Source organism: Cucurbita moschata, unplaced genomic scaffold (assembly GCF_002738365.1).
Source record: "Cucurbita moschata cultivar Rifu unplaced genomic scaffold, Cmos_1.0 Cmo_Scf00066, whole genome shotgun sequence".
In the NCBI taxonomy this organism is placed as follows: domain Eukaryota; kingdom Viridiplantae; phylum Streptophyta; class Magnoliopsida; order Cucurbitales; family Cucurbitaceae; genus Cucurbita; species Cucurbita moschata.
The window spans coordinates 900,200-915,422 of NW_019268582.1; the positions used below are offsets into that span (position 1 = coordinate 900,200).

Consider the following 15,223-nt stretch of genomic DNA (forward strand, 5'->3'; position numbering starts at 1 on the left):
AAAAAAAAAAAAAAAAAAAAAAAAAGTTCCTACTTCATTTAACAAGGTTTTAAGATTTAGAAGGCCTTTTTTCAGGCCACGTAAGAAAACAAGTTTTAAAATGGTAATCTAAAAAAAAAAAAAAATTATCTAACTAATTTAGAGGTGTCGCAATTAAACTAAGGGTTGGGAGGCAGTAGACGCTATATATAATTTTATTTTATTGAAACCAAGAAAGTAGAAGTTCAATTGATTTAAATTTTCCCTTCCAAATTCTGAACTTTGTCCTTTTCTACTTTTAAGTAGATTAAACATAAATACATACCTTCTCGAATGATTAAGTAGCTAGAATATGCCTGACGACTTCTAAAGATAGTATAGAAAAAGAAAATTCCTTTGAATCAATTAAAGGCATCATCATGGGGGCACTACAATATTTAGCTACACGACAAGAGAAAAAAATAATCATAATAAAAATACCTCTATTTTAATAACATTATAAAAATACCTTCAAAAGTATGCTTGGAAGAAGCATTTATTTAACTTTTCTCTTCCCGAAAACTACTTCTACACCCAACTTTTCCTTTGAAAGTAGTATTTGTATGTATATGTATATAAATATAGATATACATATATACTATTCCAAACTCGCTCCAAGATCAAGTCCGACTAGTTCCCCGACACATGATGGCAGAATTATTTTTCCATATAGTAAAGAAAGAGAGAGGTCAACTAATACTAATGTTCTACAAACTTGCAAAATTGAAGATAATATCCTTTGATATTACATATTTAAACCGTAGTCTATATAGTCTTGTAATACATTTTTTAATACTACACATCCGCTCCCTTCGATCAATCAAGTTTCAAGACGATTTTTTTACGGCGGAAAATTGGCATTGGTCGAATGTTGAAACGGGTAGCGAAGGCCAGATAGGAACAGGCGAATAATACATAGATTTTGAACCAGATGGATGAAAAAAAGGTTAAGTATGTAGATAAGGAGGTTAGGACCATTAGAGTGGTGATGGAAACAAGACACTTCATGGTTGAGAGATCCCCTTCAGTTCCTTCATGGGGAAAATGACCTTGAGAATGAAATTTGTCAAGTAATTGGTCCTTATTGCTGAATGTGTCCATTAGCCAATTGGCAACTTCATTTTCTGTAGTTGGAATGTTGTCAATAGGAATGCGTTGGATGTGTATATGAACTTCAGAAGGTTCTAAACCAAAGACATTGTCCAATAAAGAGGGGCACCGATGTTTGTAACCGATGGTCACATCATAAACTACATGAGAAAAAATGAAACTCCTCAGATTCTATACTTGACAAGTAAGATCTCCTTTTGTTTCCAATTTTGAAACTATTGGTGCAATCCACGGACCATACCACCATATCAGTTCCTTTGGGGTATCTAAATTTTAGCTACCATGTATTTAGTTCAACAACTTCGATGCTCTAAACTAGGGAAAGAGATGGAAGAAACATTTTAAGCAGCAAAAGACAGAGATGGAGAGTACCTGCATCTAGACATTGCCTCAAATCCTGTACGCACGTATGGAAGCCCTTTGTTTTGGGAAGCAACAGGTTTTTCAAGATGGGCAAACCATTTTCTGCTGCATACTTTTGACTTCGAATGCGCTTCTGTTCACTACACAAAACAGAAAAGAGTAACGTGAAGCTTATTAGAGAGTTTCTATCAGAATAAACAAGAAAAGCAAGGCTTGAATGGTGGAGATACTAAGCACAAATACCATTACATAACGGCAATAGTAATATTTTTCCAAGCAAGGAAGAAAAATGGAACTGGGATGTGCAAGTAATTACGTGAAATCTGTGCCTTCAGGGAAAAGGGCAAGCCATAAGGGATCATGGTCATCCTTGAAAGTTGAAAGCATTTGGCGCATTGTTGATTCATCAACCTCCCATTTTCTTTCCACAGAGATGAACTCTAATATGTGAAATCCCCAGCCAAATACTGGTAGCTTCATCAAACTGCTCTTGAGTATATACTTTATGTACCCTAGTTGTCCTTTTCGTATTGCAAGATCCCACAGGTACATCCAATCAACTTCTGTTCTATGGTTTGCAATAATCAAGACACGCTCCCTTGCTGGGACCATTTCTCCAGAAAAAATAACTTTCGTTTTGTTAATTTTCTCAAACAGAAAAGGCCACACAGCTAACCAAGAACCAAAGAAGAAGGAAGTAGCTTTTCGACTATAATGTATGCTGAATACTCGAACAAAAATGGCACTGATAAAACCATAGAATACTAACATCATAAATGCTGTTAAAAGAAGCACCAGTAAGCACAACAGACCCCTGAACAGCCTAGCTGGAGTTAGGGTGCGATCCCTCATTTCAACATCCTTGACTTCCATACCCTCTTTGAATCATTCACAATATCCAGAACAAACGTATTCCCACTATCACCAGAGATTAGTGGGTCTCCTGATTAAGAAGGCAACACAGAGTGATTAGGACATGAAGGTATATCTCATTGACTCAATTAATAGTATGACCTGAACTTCTCACTTTTCAGCGAGGTGGTGCCCGTTGGAATACAGTTGTGGCTCGTGAGAGTGATATGGTTCTAATACAGAATCATTTAGCTGTGGATAAATTCCTCTAAAATGCTCTATATGAAACTAAACAATTAAATTAGAATGGAAAGTACATATAATAGATTATACAAGATCAAGAACTGAAAATATACAAAACCTCACGAAAAGAAAGAAAAGAGCAAGAAAGTAATAAATGCCGCATCAGTCCAGAGCTAATGCCTGGTGAAGCAGCATTAAGTGCCATTGTTGATTCCACCAACCTCAAAGGTAATGACTCCCTTTTCCTCATAATATTCATCTCAATTCACTTATTGTCAGAGACAAAAATCCTGCCATGGGAAGGAGGATAGAATCATACAGCATTTCTTGATTCACACGTAGTTATTTCTCCAGGTAAAATAATTTGGTTTTTAAGTTTCTTTACTCCTTTCGTCCTACATTACCCTACCGTCGTTCCTTGCAAACTTCAGAACTGAAGAAACTTACTATATACATAGTTACTAGTTAGTACAATGGGGTTCGATGTTCCAGAAAAGAAAGAAATCCATAACATTCCACATTTTCCCTCTATCTCATCACTTCTGGTACTTGTCTTACATATTGTCTTAAATACGACCAACAATCGTTACAGTAAGAGAGAAAATAACACGATTTGAAGCAAAAACTCATCCATGTAGTGCTTACACTGTTATCGCAACATTCCTATGAGAAAAGACCAAAATCAATGGATGCGATAGAATACAATAATAGGATTCGTATAAATTTGGTATAGACGAACAAATAAAGGCAAATGAACGACGAACCGCACAAGCAAATATCTTACTTGCTAGTGCTCGCTAAGATAAGATCTTCATCTTTTGTTCCCTGATCGATCACAAGTCCACAGCCAACAAAATAGGATCACACAGCTTAATGCGAATCCAGAAATCCAAATATAATCGAATCATACATTCACAACAAGATGTGCATGATCTCGAAAATCACAGAACAAAAGTTTAATACATTTACGATAAAATACAAAGCCAATGGACATAAATCCGATTCGACAAAAGAAAAATTATTCCAAATCCTGTTTACTCGCACAAAAATCCGAGCGATCAAATCACCACGTGTCAGAATACACCACAACACCGAAAAAATCGGCAAGAAGAAAAAAACAGTCGAACATTTATGCATGTTCTCGTAGGTTCAGCAAACTGAGAAATGAGACAAAGAGCACTAGATTTTCGCGGCAGTTTCTCAGGAACCAAATAGAAACTGTCGTAATGGGGGAAAAACAAAATGGCGATAAGTAAGTGGCTTACCTCAAATGCATTGACCGCCTCAGGATTTGACGATGAACTTCACAGCAAGGTGAAGTGAGAAAACGAGGTGAAGAAATTTCTGGACCGATAACAGTGTCAAAGATTCTTTTCTTGGAGAGGTGATTTATAGGCGCTCCGGTACTCGCTGAATTTTCTGGAGCGTTGGTTGCGTGTCAGGTTGATTTATACAATTTACTGAAAAGGACAATCGAGAGTTTGAAACTACGATCTTGCCACCGCCCTCCTTCCGCCTTGCTTCGTTGTTGTCACGGGCAACAGCGTCTGCAGAAGAGAGAGAAGAGCGTCGGGGGTAACATTGAAATTTTCTAATTTTATTTTAAAGTAAAATCTAATTAATTAAAATTATTTTAATAAATTAATTTTCTCAGTAGGAAACCTACAGGCACATTCATTAACACCTAATTAATTTTATACTTCATTGTTGTACTTTTCTAATCACTTGTCAGTATTTTATTTATTTGTCCAGTTTTTATTTAAGACTATTTTTAATATATATATATATTAAATATATTCGAGTTTATCATAAAACCTCCTGATTTTATTTTTTATTTATATCATCCCTTTCATTTTTTTTTTAATCTATTTTGATTGATTTCTCTTATTTATTTATTTGATTTAGGACGGGATCATAGAGTAACGTGAGAATTGAGCTTGTAGAAGAGAAAATATCGAGGTCACAAAATTTTCAAATATGATATATGTGTGTGATTGCGTTGCTAACCCTAACAATGGATTGGCTCGAGTATTTTAAGGTAAAGCTCCCAAGTGCGGATGCCAATAAAAGCTCCATAGAAGTCAGGATAGATCATGATAGGGTCCTAGGTGTTTTATTTAATTTTATTTAAGGTTAAAAAACTAAGTTATTTATATATTCTTATTTTGAATTGAATATGTAAATCTATCGCTTTATTTTAAGAGTATTTATTATAAGTTTTTTTTGTGTATATGATTTAAATATGTACATGGTGACGTCACTAATTAGGGTAAGAAAATTAAGGGTAATACTTCCAACAGCATCAAAACATGAAAAACGTTGTGTACCGTATCCAATGTTGATGGTAATGCATATCTGCAAGCTACTGGGCCAACTCTCTTGAGAACCTCGAAATGTCCAATAAATCATGGACTAAGTTTTCCCCTTTTGTCGGATCACAATATACCACGAACAGATGCGATCGTTAAAAATACATGATCCCCACGATAATCTCCAGATATTTTCTTCTAATGTCATCATAACTCTTTTGACGGCTTTGAGCAGTTAGGTTTCTCTTCCTAATTTTCTATATCGCCTCATTAGTTGTTAGCATCCATTGTGACATAACTTTTGGTTGCCTACCTACTCCCAGTAGGTCCATAAAGCCTTCGTCATCTAAATAGTTGCCTCATAACTACCTTTATCAAATATAGATGGTTATCTCAACTACCTCTAAAAATCTAATATGCAGGTACGCAACATGTCTTCAATAATCTAGTTTAATCTCTCCGTTTGCCCATGTGTTTGAGGATGAAATGTTGTACTAAATTTCAGTTGTGTATCAAGTGTCTCGTGAAAGACTCTTCCAAAATCAAGAAGTAAATCGTGTGCTTTATCTCACACAACCGAAACTAGTACACCATGCAAGCGTATAATTTCTTTTAAATACAATTGCACCAATTTATCAACTAAATATGTTGACTTCCCCGGTATAAAATGAGCTGTCTTAGTTAGTTTGTTCACAACAACCCATATCACTATAATTCCTGACCGGGTTTTAGGCAAACATGTAATAATATTCATGGTCACTTCTTCCCCTTTCCACTAGGGCTCTTCCCTACTTACGGAGTACAAACCTTATGGGCTAACTCGATGGCACCATTGTCGCACTTGCCAAGCTGGTCCCTTCCTCAACCGCTGCTGATGCTAACATGGTCTCTAATCTGACCTATGATCAGTGGTATGATTAGGATCAACTGATACTTAGCGGTCTTCTCTCCTCCATATCTGAGAAGATTCTTCGCGATGTGGTTGCCGCTACTATGTCCAAGGAGGTGTGGGATACTCTGTAGCGGATGTTTTCATCGTCAACTCATGCTCGCACTGTTCAGATCCGTGTTGAGCTTGTCATGTTCAAGAAATGCGATCTTTTTGCTGCAGGTTATTTTCGCAATATCAAAGGGCTGGCCGCCGTCGGCTCTGCCTTGTGGGATGATGATGTGATCGTGTATCTCCTCACTGATCTTGGCCCATACTATGATCCATTCGTCATCTCGATGACTACCAAGAGTGAAGCTCTCACACTTGATGATGTATTTGCACATCTAATGGCATTTGAAGCTCGCCAACTACAACACCAGGCCGAACTTCAGTTAAATCCTAGATCTTTGGCCAGTTATGCTGGTCGTGGTGGTCAACAGAAGAACCGTGGGTGTGGGGATCGTGGTCGTAGCTATTCTCGAGGTGGCGCACCCTCTCGTTCTGCTGGTGATCGTCGTGACCCTTCTGCTCGTCCTTCCTACCAGATCTGCGGTAAAGTGGGGCATACTGTCGTTCACTGCTGGTATAGGATGGATGAGTCCTATCAAGATGAACCTCCTTCTGCGGCACTGATAGCTACTTACTCCTACAAGATTGATCCAAATTGGTACAACAACATAGACACCACTGATTATATCATTAGTGACCTGGATTGTTTCGTTGTGCGTGAACGCTATCATGGAGGTGAAAAAGTTCAAGTCGGCAATGGAGTAGGTTTGCGAATTTTGCATACTGGTCATTCTTCAATTAATATTATTGCTTGTCCTCTCGACGTAATATTTTGCATGTGCTTGAAATTTTCAAACATCTTTCCCTTCATAAATTTTCCCTTGATAATGACGTATTCTTTGAATAACATCCTTGACATTTTTCTATTAAGGATCGACGGTCGAGGAAAAGTCTTCTAGACAGGAGGTGTGAATTTGGTCTCTATCCTATCAAGCTATCTAATGTTGATGATCTCAAACACACCTTAGTGAGCAGATCTACTAGTCACGCCCAGTGGCATGCACATCTTGGACATTCTTCATCTCAAGTAGTAAAGTCAATTTTGCATCTCAATAATATTTCGTGTGCTAGCGAGTCACCTTTGCCAGTTTTTAATGCGTGTCAGTTAGCAAAAAGTCATCAGTTACCATACACTAGTTCTTCTCATTTGTCTTCGTCACCTTTGGAACTGATTTTTTCTGATGTTTGGGGTCCTACATCTCCATCTATTGGGAGATTTAAATATTATATCAGCTTCATTGATGATTTCAATAAATTTTCATGGATCTATTTGATGCATGTTTGTACAGAAGCTCCTCGTATACTTTTGCAGTTCCAAGCTCCTATTGAGCGCCTCTTGGATACTAAAATCATGTGTGTCCAGTCTGATTGGGGTGAAGAATATCAGAAAATTTGTAACACATTTTTTCGTTCCCTTGGAATTGCTCATCATGTTTCGTGTCCTTATACGCATCAACAAAGTGGGTCTGCTAAACGCAACCACCGTTATATTGTTGAAACTGGTCTAGCCCTTCTAGCTCTGATGTACCTATTAAATTTTGGGATGACGAGTTTCTTACAGCCACATATCTCATCAATTGTCTTCCTACTCGTATCATCGATAACAAATGCCCCTTAGAGCGTCTTTTTCATACCCCACCCAATTACTCCTTATTCAAAGTTTTTTGGTGTGCTTGTTGGCCTCATCTTCGCCCTTATAACAAACAAAAGCTCTCTTTTCGATCTAAGAATGTGTCTTTCTAGGCTACAATTCTTTACCTAAAGGGTATAAGTGCCTTGACACCGAGTCTGGTTGTGTCTATATTTATAGAGACGTCATATTTGATGAGAATGTTTTTCTGTTCAAGAGAGCCCCACCCAATTCTTCCCCAACCTTGTAAGTCGACACACAATGCCCCTGATTTGCGCACCTTGTATTTGGGTAACAATAATACTAATTTGGAGCATGATCATATGCATATAGTTGTGCCTACTAACTCTTTGGATGCAAAAAATCTGGTGCCCACATCAGATTGCTACTGCAATCCTCCGTGTCGCTGTCACGCAAATCGGCATCGGTTGTTTCGCCAATGATTAGGGCCTCAGATCCTCCGCCAGCAGATGTTATTCCCGCATTGCCTGGGCCCCACTCGAATTCTCTGGGCTTTGATCCTGGGGACCAGTCTCCTAGCTTACCTCGGAGTGCGCAATGCCCGGTCGAGTCCTCAACTGCTGGTCGACCGACTGCTATAGCACTGGCTGCTCCCCTCACAACGTCTGGTACGATTGTCCCCTCAACTGTGGATCCTACACCTACTGCTCATCCATATGGTACTCGATTGAAGCACAATATTAAGCAACTCAAGGTGCGTACAGATGGAACAGTAACATATTTTGTGGTTCGATCTTCTACCTCAGAACCTATTTCACATATTACTACTATGAAGCATCCCCTCTAGTGGCAATGAATGATGAATTTCACGCACTTCTAAAAAATAAGACATGACACTTAGTTCCTCTTCGTGCTAGTCTTAACGTTATTGATTGCAAATGAGTTTTCAAACTCAAACAAAAGCCAGATGACTCTATTGATCGCTACAAAGCACGCCTGGTTGCTTAATGGTTTAAACAACAGTATGGCGTTGATTATGATGATACCTTCAATCCGGTTGTTAAGCCCACTACCATTCGACTCTTACTATCTCTTGTTGCTTCTTGTGGTTGGGCTATTCGGCAAATTGATATTCAGAATATTTTTCTTCATGGTCTTCTTAATTAAGATGTTTATATGAAGCAGCACCTGGATGTGTGGATTCTCAACATCTTGGTTATCTCTGCAAGCTGGATAAGTCGCTTTATGGCCTCAAACAAGCTCCACGTGCGTGGTTTTCTCGCCTTAGCTCCAAACTATTACAGTTGGATTTTACACCTTGAAAGACTGATGTCTCTCTTTTCATTTTTAACAAGGCAGGCATTTGGATGTATACCCTCATCTATGTTGATGACATTATTAACATCAACTCATCTTCTATGGCTACTGCGAAACTTCTTACACAACTTCGAGATGATTTTGCTGTCAAGTATCTTGGCGCTTTAAGTTATTTTCTTGGGATTGAGGTCTGTCATACTTCGAATGGACTTGTTCTGACACAGCATAAATACATCCAAGATTTATTGTCCATAACCAATATGCTCATCTCCAAATGTGTGCCCATGCCTGTGCTTCCTAGTGAGAAGTTGTTATTGGATGGTGGTGAAAAGCTCTCTCCTAAGGATACTACTCGACATCGGAGTGTCGTTGGTGCTCTCCAATATTTGTCTCTGACATGTCTTGATATCTCCTTCTTTGTCAATAGAGTGTGCCAGTTCATGTCCTCCTCGACTTCTAACATTGGACAACGGTCAAACGGATTCTCTGTTATCTACATGACACTATTGATATGGGCTTGTGTTTTACAAAGTCCAGCACTGATTTGCTTAGTGCCTTCTCGGATGCTGTTTGGGTCGGGAATCTTGATGACCGTTGAAGCATTGGAGGCTATGTGATCTTCTTTGATGACAATCTTATCTCTTGGAGTTCAATGAAATAATCAACAGTTTCTCGTTCTAGCATGAAGGTCGAATACAAGGCGGTTGCTAATGCCACTACCGAATTAATCTGGATCCAAGTCCTCTTGCGTGAGCTTGAGATTTCGCAAGTGCAAGTGCCTGGCCTGTGGTGTGACAACATTGGTGCCACCTATTTGTCCACCAATCCAATCTTTCATCGACGGACGAATCATGTTGAGGTTGATTATCACTTCGTTCGTGAATGAGTATCGACTCGTCAGCTTGATGTGCGACTAATCTTCCAAAGATTAGCTCGCCGATATCATGACAAAGCCACTGCCAGCTCCTTCTTTTAGCAATTTTCAGCGCAATCTAAACTTAGTAGTAAATCGTCCAGATTGAGGGGGGCGTTAAACGTAGAAGGTTATATCCATACATAGTAGGAGAATCCTCTATTCTTGGAGCTGCATCTCCTGATTTCCTGGTTTGTTGTCGTAGATCAAGGCCTAGACATGTAATCTTCATTGTACACATCTTCTATATATATATATATATATGAAGCCGTGACCCATAAACGTCATTGTGCCATTCAAACTAGACCTAAAAAGTACTATATTTTAATCTCGACTATTTTTTCTTTCTTCTTCCTCATCTTTCTTACTTTTTTAATCGACTTTTTTTCACATTGATTAAAAATATTAAAACCATAATTAGGGTTTAGGGTTTTTATCATCTTCTTATCTATATTCTCCAACTCTCTTCAATCTCGTATTTATCGGGTATTTTCTTATACGCCATATTTATTGTATCGTAAATGACTACGGGACCTTGTACATAAATCGTGACCCTTTTCATGAATCGAAAACAAGATTGGATGAAGTGGCATCAAGGAAGAATGACATTTGGATCTGAGTTAGTATTTCTTCTAGAAATTTTTGCCATAGTTGTGAGAATCATAGTGTAAGAGCCCAAACAATACAAGCTCACTGCTAACGGATATTGTCCTCTTTGGGCTTGTCTAAAAATTTTAAAACGCGTCTATTACGGAGAAGTTTTTTGTGATAGTTGCGAGAATCATAATGTAATAGCCAAAGTTCACTACTGACCGATATTATCCTCTTTGAGCTTTCCCTTTCGGGCTTCACCTCAAGGTTTTTAATTGTGAGAACCATAATGTAATAGCCCAAGTTCAACGCTAAAAAATATTGTCCTATTTAGGTTTTCTCTTCTCTCAAGATTTTTAAAACCTATACATGAGGGAGAGGTATTTTTTCCATAGATGCTAGAACCATAATGTAACAACCTAAGTTCACCGCTATCAAATATTGTCCTCTTGCGAGAATCATAATGTAACTGCCCAAGCTCACCGCTAGCCGATATTGTCGTATTTGAGCTTCCCCTCAAGGTTTTTAAAACGGGTATGTTAGAGAGAAGTTTTTTTGCCATACTTGCGAGAACCATAATGTAACAACCAAGTTGAGTGCTACCAGATATTGTCGTCTTTGGGCTTTTCCCTCAAGCTCACTGCTATCAGATATTGTCATCTTTGGACTTTTTTTTTTTTTTTTCAGGCTTCTCCTCAAGGTTTTTAAAACGCGTATGACAAGGAGAGATTTTCACACCCTTATAAAGAATGTTTCATTCCCCCTGTCCCACCGATGTGAGATCTCACAATCCACCCATTTCAAGGCCCAACGTCATGCTTCGTTCCCGTCTCGAACCAAAGTGGGATCTCATGTATAATGAGAGCTGTATCCATATACTAATATCAAGATGTAGATCTAGATCGAGAGGTATCATTCTCTTTTGCTTGAATCCATGATTTTTGGCCAAATCGATATCAAGAGGAACTAAATCGATATTGAGACAACTAAAGGCGATATAATTGTAGATTTATTTTAAAAAAATGTGAATTCTTTTTTCTTGTAATTACATTAAGAGCCCATTTGTAGTCCGTTATTTTCCCAAAGGGAAAAAGAAAAGAAAGAAAAAGAAAGAAAAAGAAAGAAAAGAAAGGAAAAAAGAACTCCGAGGGCGGGGCAACTCTATAAATTGGGGAAATGGGCTCTGTACAAGACTCATTCATATCTTACTTCTCTACCAAGCCAATCCTCTGCTCCCTCCTCTCCGTCCGTTTCAGGCTGCTATGGAGACGAATTCCAATGATTACAAGTTACGGTGCGAGCTTACGGGCCACGAGGACGACGTAAGACCTCAATTTCTTTTTTCTTTCTGATTTCTTGATTGCTTTCTCATTACTTTGATTCCACATTCTTCCCCTTGCAATATCAACGTCGTTTTCGAATCCTGCGCTCGAGATTTGATCTTAATCTTACTGAACTTGTTCATTAGGTTCGTGGAATTTGCGTCTGCGGAAATGTGGGGATTGCCACTTCGTCGAGGGACAGAACTGTGAGGTTTTGGAATTTGGATGGACGCAAGTACGAACAATCGAAAATCTTGCTGGGGCATACCAGTTTTGTGGGGCCTTTGGCGTGGATTTCGCCGGATGAGCAGTATCCGGAGGGGAGAATTGTGTCTGGTGGCATGGATACGTTCGTCTTTGTTTGGGACTTGAGAACGGGTGAGAGGGTGCAGACGCTTAAGGGCCATCAGCAGCAAGTCACTGGCATCGCATTGGATAGTGGTGACATCGTGTCATCCTCTGTTGACTGGTAAGTTAGTTTCCTATCTGTGCCTCTTCCACTGGGTTTCGGAGTAGAATTTACCAGGTGTTAGCAAAATGTATTCCAAGATTTGGTTGTTTTTTTTTTTTTTTTTCTCTCTTAGTTTTGATGAAATCTATAGCAACATACTGAGTTTGAATGTTCAGGTTCTTGCATGGTAGGATGTTGTTTTCATACACCCCCTTTTCTTTAAAATGGAACGGTTTCTAATATGAGTTTTCTCTCAATTAGTTCGAAACTTTAAAGATTAGTGGTGTCATAATCTTAGACCGAGCATCAATGTGATTTTACTCTCAACAATGGCAAGCTGTAGTGTAGGATTACCCATGTTTTACCATCTCATGGCAACCTTTGCTTGGTTTGCCTCTACTCCATGCTAACTTGCTTGAACCGGAAGATCTAGCCTGGCCTCATTTCTCGGCCAAGCATCTTGAATTTAGTGTGAGCTCATCGCTTTAATTTGCTTGAATGAGTTTCGCAGTCACCTTGCTTCTTCATTAAACCAAGATGTATGACCTCTTCACTAGGAGAAGGCATGTGCTAATGCTTCTTGCTTTCTCATAATCCTACATAAGACGACTGCACTTAGCTCATGAAAAAGCCGTCTTTAAGCATTGTTACTTTCTTAGAGTCACTTTCCGAAAATTGGCCACTAGCGATTGCTTGATGATATAGGGGTTCACTTCATCATCCATCCATTTAGTCTTGCTTCAGATACCGTTCTTGGGGCTATGCCTTATAATGAAACTTAATCGCCCCTTGTGATTTTACTCTCAACATTGGCACGATTACCTATCATTGTTGGAACTCTATTCATTATTACTTTGGTTAGTCAATTTATCCACCCTAACCCACTGATAACATGCTTTAATTGTTCCAAAAGCAAGGTAAAATTGTTTGGTTTAACTTTTTTGGATCATAAGAAACAAAGATCCTGAAGAAGGTTTGTTTTTCTTTATTGGCTGCTTTGTGGAGGATAATTTCGTGGACTTTGCCCAAAGATTTTCCTCTATGGTAATAGGACCAAGTGTTGCATGGGTGAAAGGGCACCTCATAAGAATTTTATCATGTTTTATGGAAGTGTCACTTTCCTATGAACATTTGAGACTTGCCTTGAACGTTTGGTGTTCGGGCTCATTCTGGAGTGTATTGGACATGATGAAGGCGATGCTCATTAGTTCTCCTTTTAGTAACAGTGGACAGATTCTTTGATAAGCTACTTTATTCACGTTTATTGGGAGTATTGGGCTATGGGAAAAATAGAAGAATTTTTAGGGATGCTGAGGGGTCTTGGAGGCTTTGAAGTGTGATTCACTTCAATGCCTCTCTTTGGCTGTTCCCTACAATGTTTATGTGTGTGCTTCTCTATATATAATTCCATCTATTTATTTTAATCTTAACTATTGCAACCTTGTCAGTTAGGGGATGTTTTATTGGATTGCAAGTCTTTTTTGTAGTTTGTTTGCTTTTGTTTGATTTGTTTTCATTTTTTTATTTTTTATGGATTTGTATATTCTTTCATCTTTCAAGGAATGAAAAAAGTTAATAACGATTGCAACTTTTATTTTTGTTTTGTGGGCTCTTGCTTTGGCCATTTATGTTTCTTGTAGGCCGTTTCTTTTGTGTTTTCATTCATCCTTAAATAAAGTTAGTTTTTATTATAGCAATTTCTGAGTATAAACTTGCAACTCCTTTTGTAGTTATAGTACTACCATGCGTTGTAAGACTCTATTGTAACTTGGTTTGACTTTGAGTTGGTGCTTTATTTTATCAATGCATTTCTGTTCCTTAAAAAAAAAAAGCAACGTTCATGCATGGATAAGGTTCTAATTTTGATTAAGTTTTCACCAAAATTGAAGCTAATTTTCCGTTGGTGCACAAATCTTTTTGGTGTACTAGGTTTGCTGCCTAGTGTTTGTGACATTTTACTAACATTCTTGCTTTGAGCACTCACATTGCGTTGTTGTAATTATAATACAAAACGTGTGGTATTGGCTTCTTTACTCCAGTACTCTAAGGCGGTGGAGAAATGGCCAAGTGGTGGAGTTTTGGGGTGCTCATAATGCTGCAATTCAATCAGTTATAAAGCTTCCATCAGGCGAGCTGGTTACAGGTACCACTGCAAACATGCACTGGGGTTTGATTTGAGTTATAATTTGGATAAGCCTATCCCCCACTCTCCCTTTGTATATAATGGTTTCAAATTTTTGAGGGCTTTCACTGTGATTGAGTCTTGATCGAGCAACATTTATGTTATGTTTCAAACCGTATGATTTTGATGCAATCTACGTATTGGAGGGCTTCGGAATCCCCATTTACTTTACGTATCATCATAGATATATATACAAAAAATAAGTACGAGAAACACAATTTTGATGGCCTTTAATAAGAAAACATCAAACATCTTAGTCCCATCTAATTGGTTTGTGTTAGGTCATATAATTACAGGGATTTCCGAGATAAGAATACAAAGCAAAAGCTTTGTCTTAGACATTTCGGATTTTGGTAGATGAGTGTTGAACTTTGGGGTTGGTGGAGAAATCTTTTTTGATTCTCTGTAAGGGGATATTGCAGTGGATGAAGGTTAGAAAAGAGTTTTTTTTTTTTTCCAAAAAGAGAGGAGAATACTATCCATTTCCTCAACGATGTTCTTCATTGGTTCTGTTAGAGGCTCTTTTGAATCAAGGAGGGCTCTTTTGTCTGGTTACTTAGACTAGAAGTCTTGGGAGGTTATGGTATTAGTCCTTTGTTCTTTGCTTCTTCCTTATGATAAATTCATTCGCATAATATAAGTTATTATACTTTGTTATTCTTATATATTTCCGTGTGCAATTTCAGAAGTATTCGACTTCATCTTAGACTCTGATTATATGATATTTGTATGTTCTTGTCTAGGTTCAAGTGATGCAACTTTGAAGCTTTGGAGAGGGAAATCATGTTTGAAGACATTTTCAGGACATACAGGTCTACTCCCTTTGTCCCTCCATCCCTCCATCCCCCTCGTGGGTTCATGTGTATGCATTTGATTTTTAAGTTGCAAGTGGTGGATTTTCTTATCTTATATTATTAGGGATTATGGCACCTTCACTTTTTTTTTTTTTTTTTTTTTTTTT

General features: G+C 38.1%; 2 protein-coding genes and 1 non-coding gene across 24 annotated transcripts in view; 2 read left to right on the forward strand and 1 right to left on the reverse strand.

Moving 5' to 3' along the window:
- Positions 1 to 729: 729 nt before the first annotated feature.
- Positions 730 to 3,978, reverse strand: LOC111437804 (probable 1-acyl-sn-glycerol-3-phosphate acyltransferase 5). Of its 21 annotated transcripts, none has more exons than XM_023075889.1 (6): positions 3,852 to 3,978; positions 2,808 to 2,876; positions 2,519 to 2,621; positions 1,808 to 2,434; positions 1,501 to 1,631; positions 730 to 1,268 (listed from the first exon to the last, which is right to left on the reverse strand). In XM_023075889.1, exons 4-6 carry the CDS (start codon positions 2,362 to 2,364, stop codon positions 835 to 837), a joined length of 1,122 nt encoding a protein of 373 aa, XP_022931657.1. In that variant the 5' UTR covers positions 2,365 to 2,434; positions 2,519 to 2,621; positions 2,808 to 2,876; positions 3,852 to 3,978; the 3' UTR covers positions 730 to 834. The 21 variants fall into 21 exon arrangements, with proteins under 21 accessions (XP_022931657.1, XP_022931656.1, XP_022931654.1 ...); XM_023075888.1 differs by having other exon boundaries at positions 2,519 to 2,631; XM_023075886.1 differs by having other exon boundaries at positions 3,371 to 3,954.
- Positions 3,979 to 6,047: 2,069 nt separating this feature from the next.
- Positions 6,048 to 6,186, forward strand: LOC111437818. Its single transcript, XR_002709501.1, has one exon. It is a non-coding gene; the product is annotated as a small nucleolar RNA Z247 (small nucleolar RNA).
- A 5,306-nt stretch (positions 6,187 to 11,492) lies between these two features.
- LOC111437774 (phospholipase A-2-activating protein) overlaps positions 11,493 to 15,223 on the forward strand; it is a 14,213-nt gene continuing 10,482 nt past the window's right edge. For both annotated transcript variants that reach the window (XR_002709490.1, XM_023075840.1), the window contains exons 1-4: positions 11,493 to 11,629; positions 11,776 to 12,098; positions 14,120 to 14,223; positions 15,006 to 15,074. Coding sequence is in view for 1 of the 2 variants with exons in the window: in XM_023075840.1 (XP_022931608.1) it covers positions 11,570 to 11,629; positions 11,776 to 12,098; positions 14,120 to 14,223; positions 15,006 to 15,074 (556 nt within the window). In the remaining variant the exon portion in view is untranslated. The remainder of the gene's footprint in view (positions 11,630 to 11,775; positions 12,099 to 14,119; positions 14,224 to 15,005; positions 15,075 to 15,223) is intronic.

What these genes read in the sequence shown, in the direction of transcription:
- LOC111437804 (XM_023075889.1), bottom strand. Translation starts at nt 2,364, where the DNA reads ATGGAAGTCAAGGATGTTGAAATGAGGGATCGCACCCTAACTCCAGCT. An exon ending in CCTGAAGGCACAGATTTCAC is followed by an intron (nt 1,632 to 1,807) that starts GTAATTACTTGC and finishes TGTTTTGTGTAG; the next exon opens with TGAACAGAAGCGCATTCGAA. An exon ending in GAGGCAATGTCTAGATGCAG is followed by an intron (nt 1,269 to 1,500) that starts GTACTCTCCATC and finishes TTTCTCATGTAG; the next exon opens with TTTATGATGTGACCATCGGT.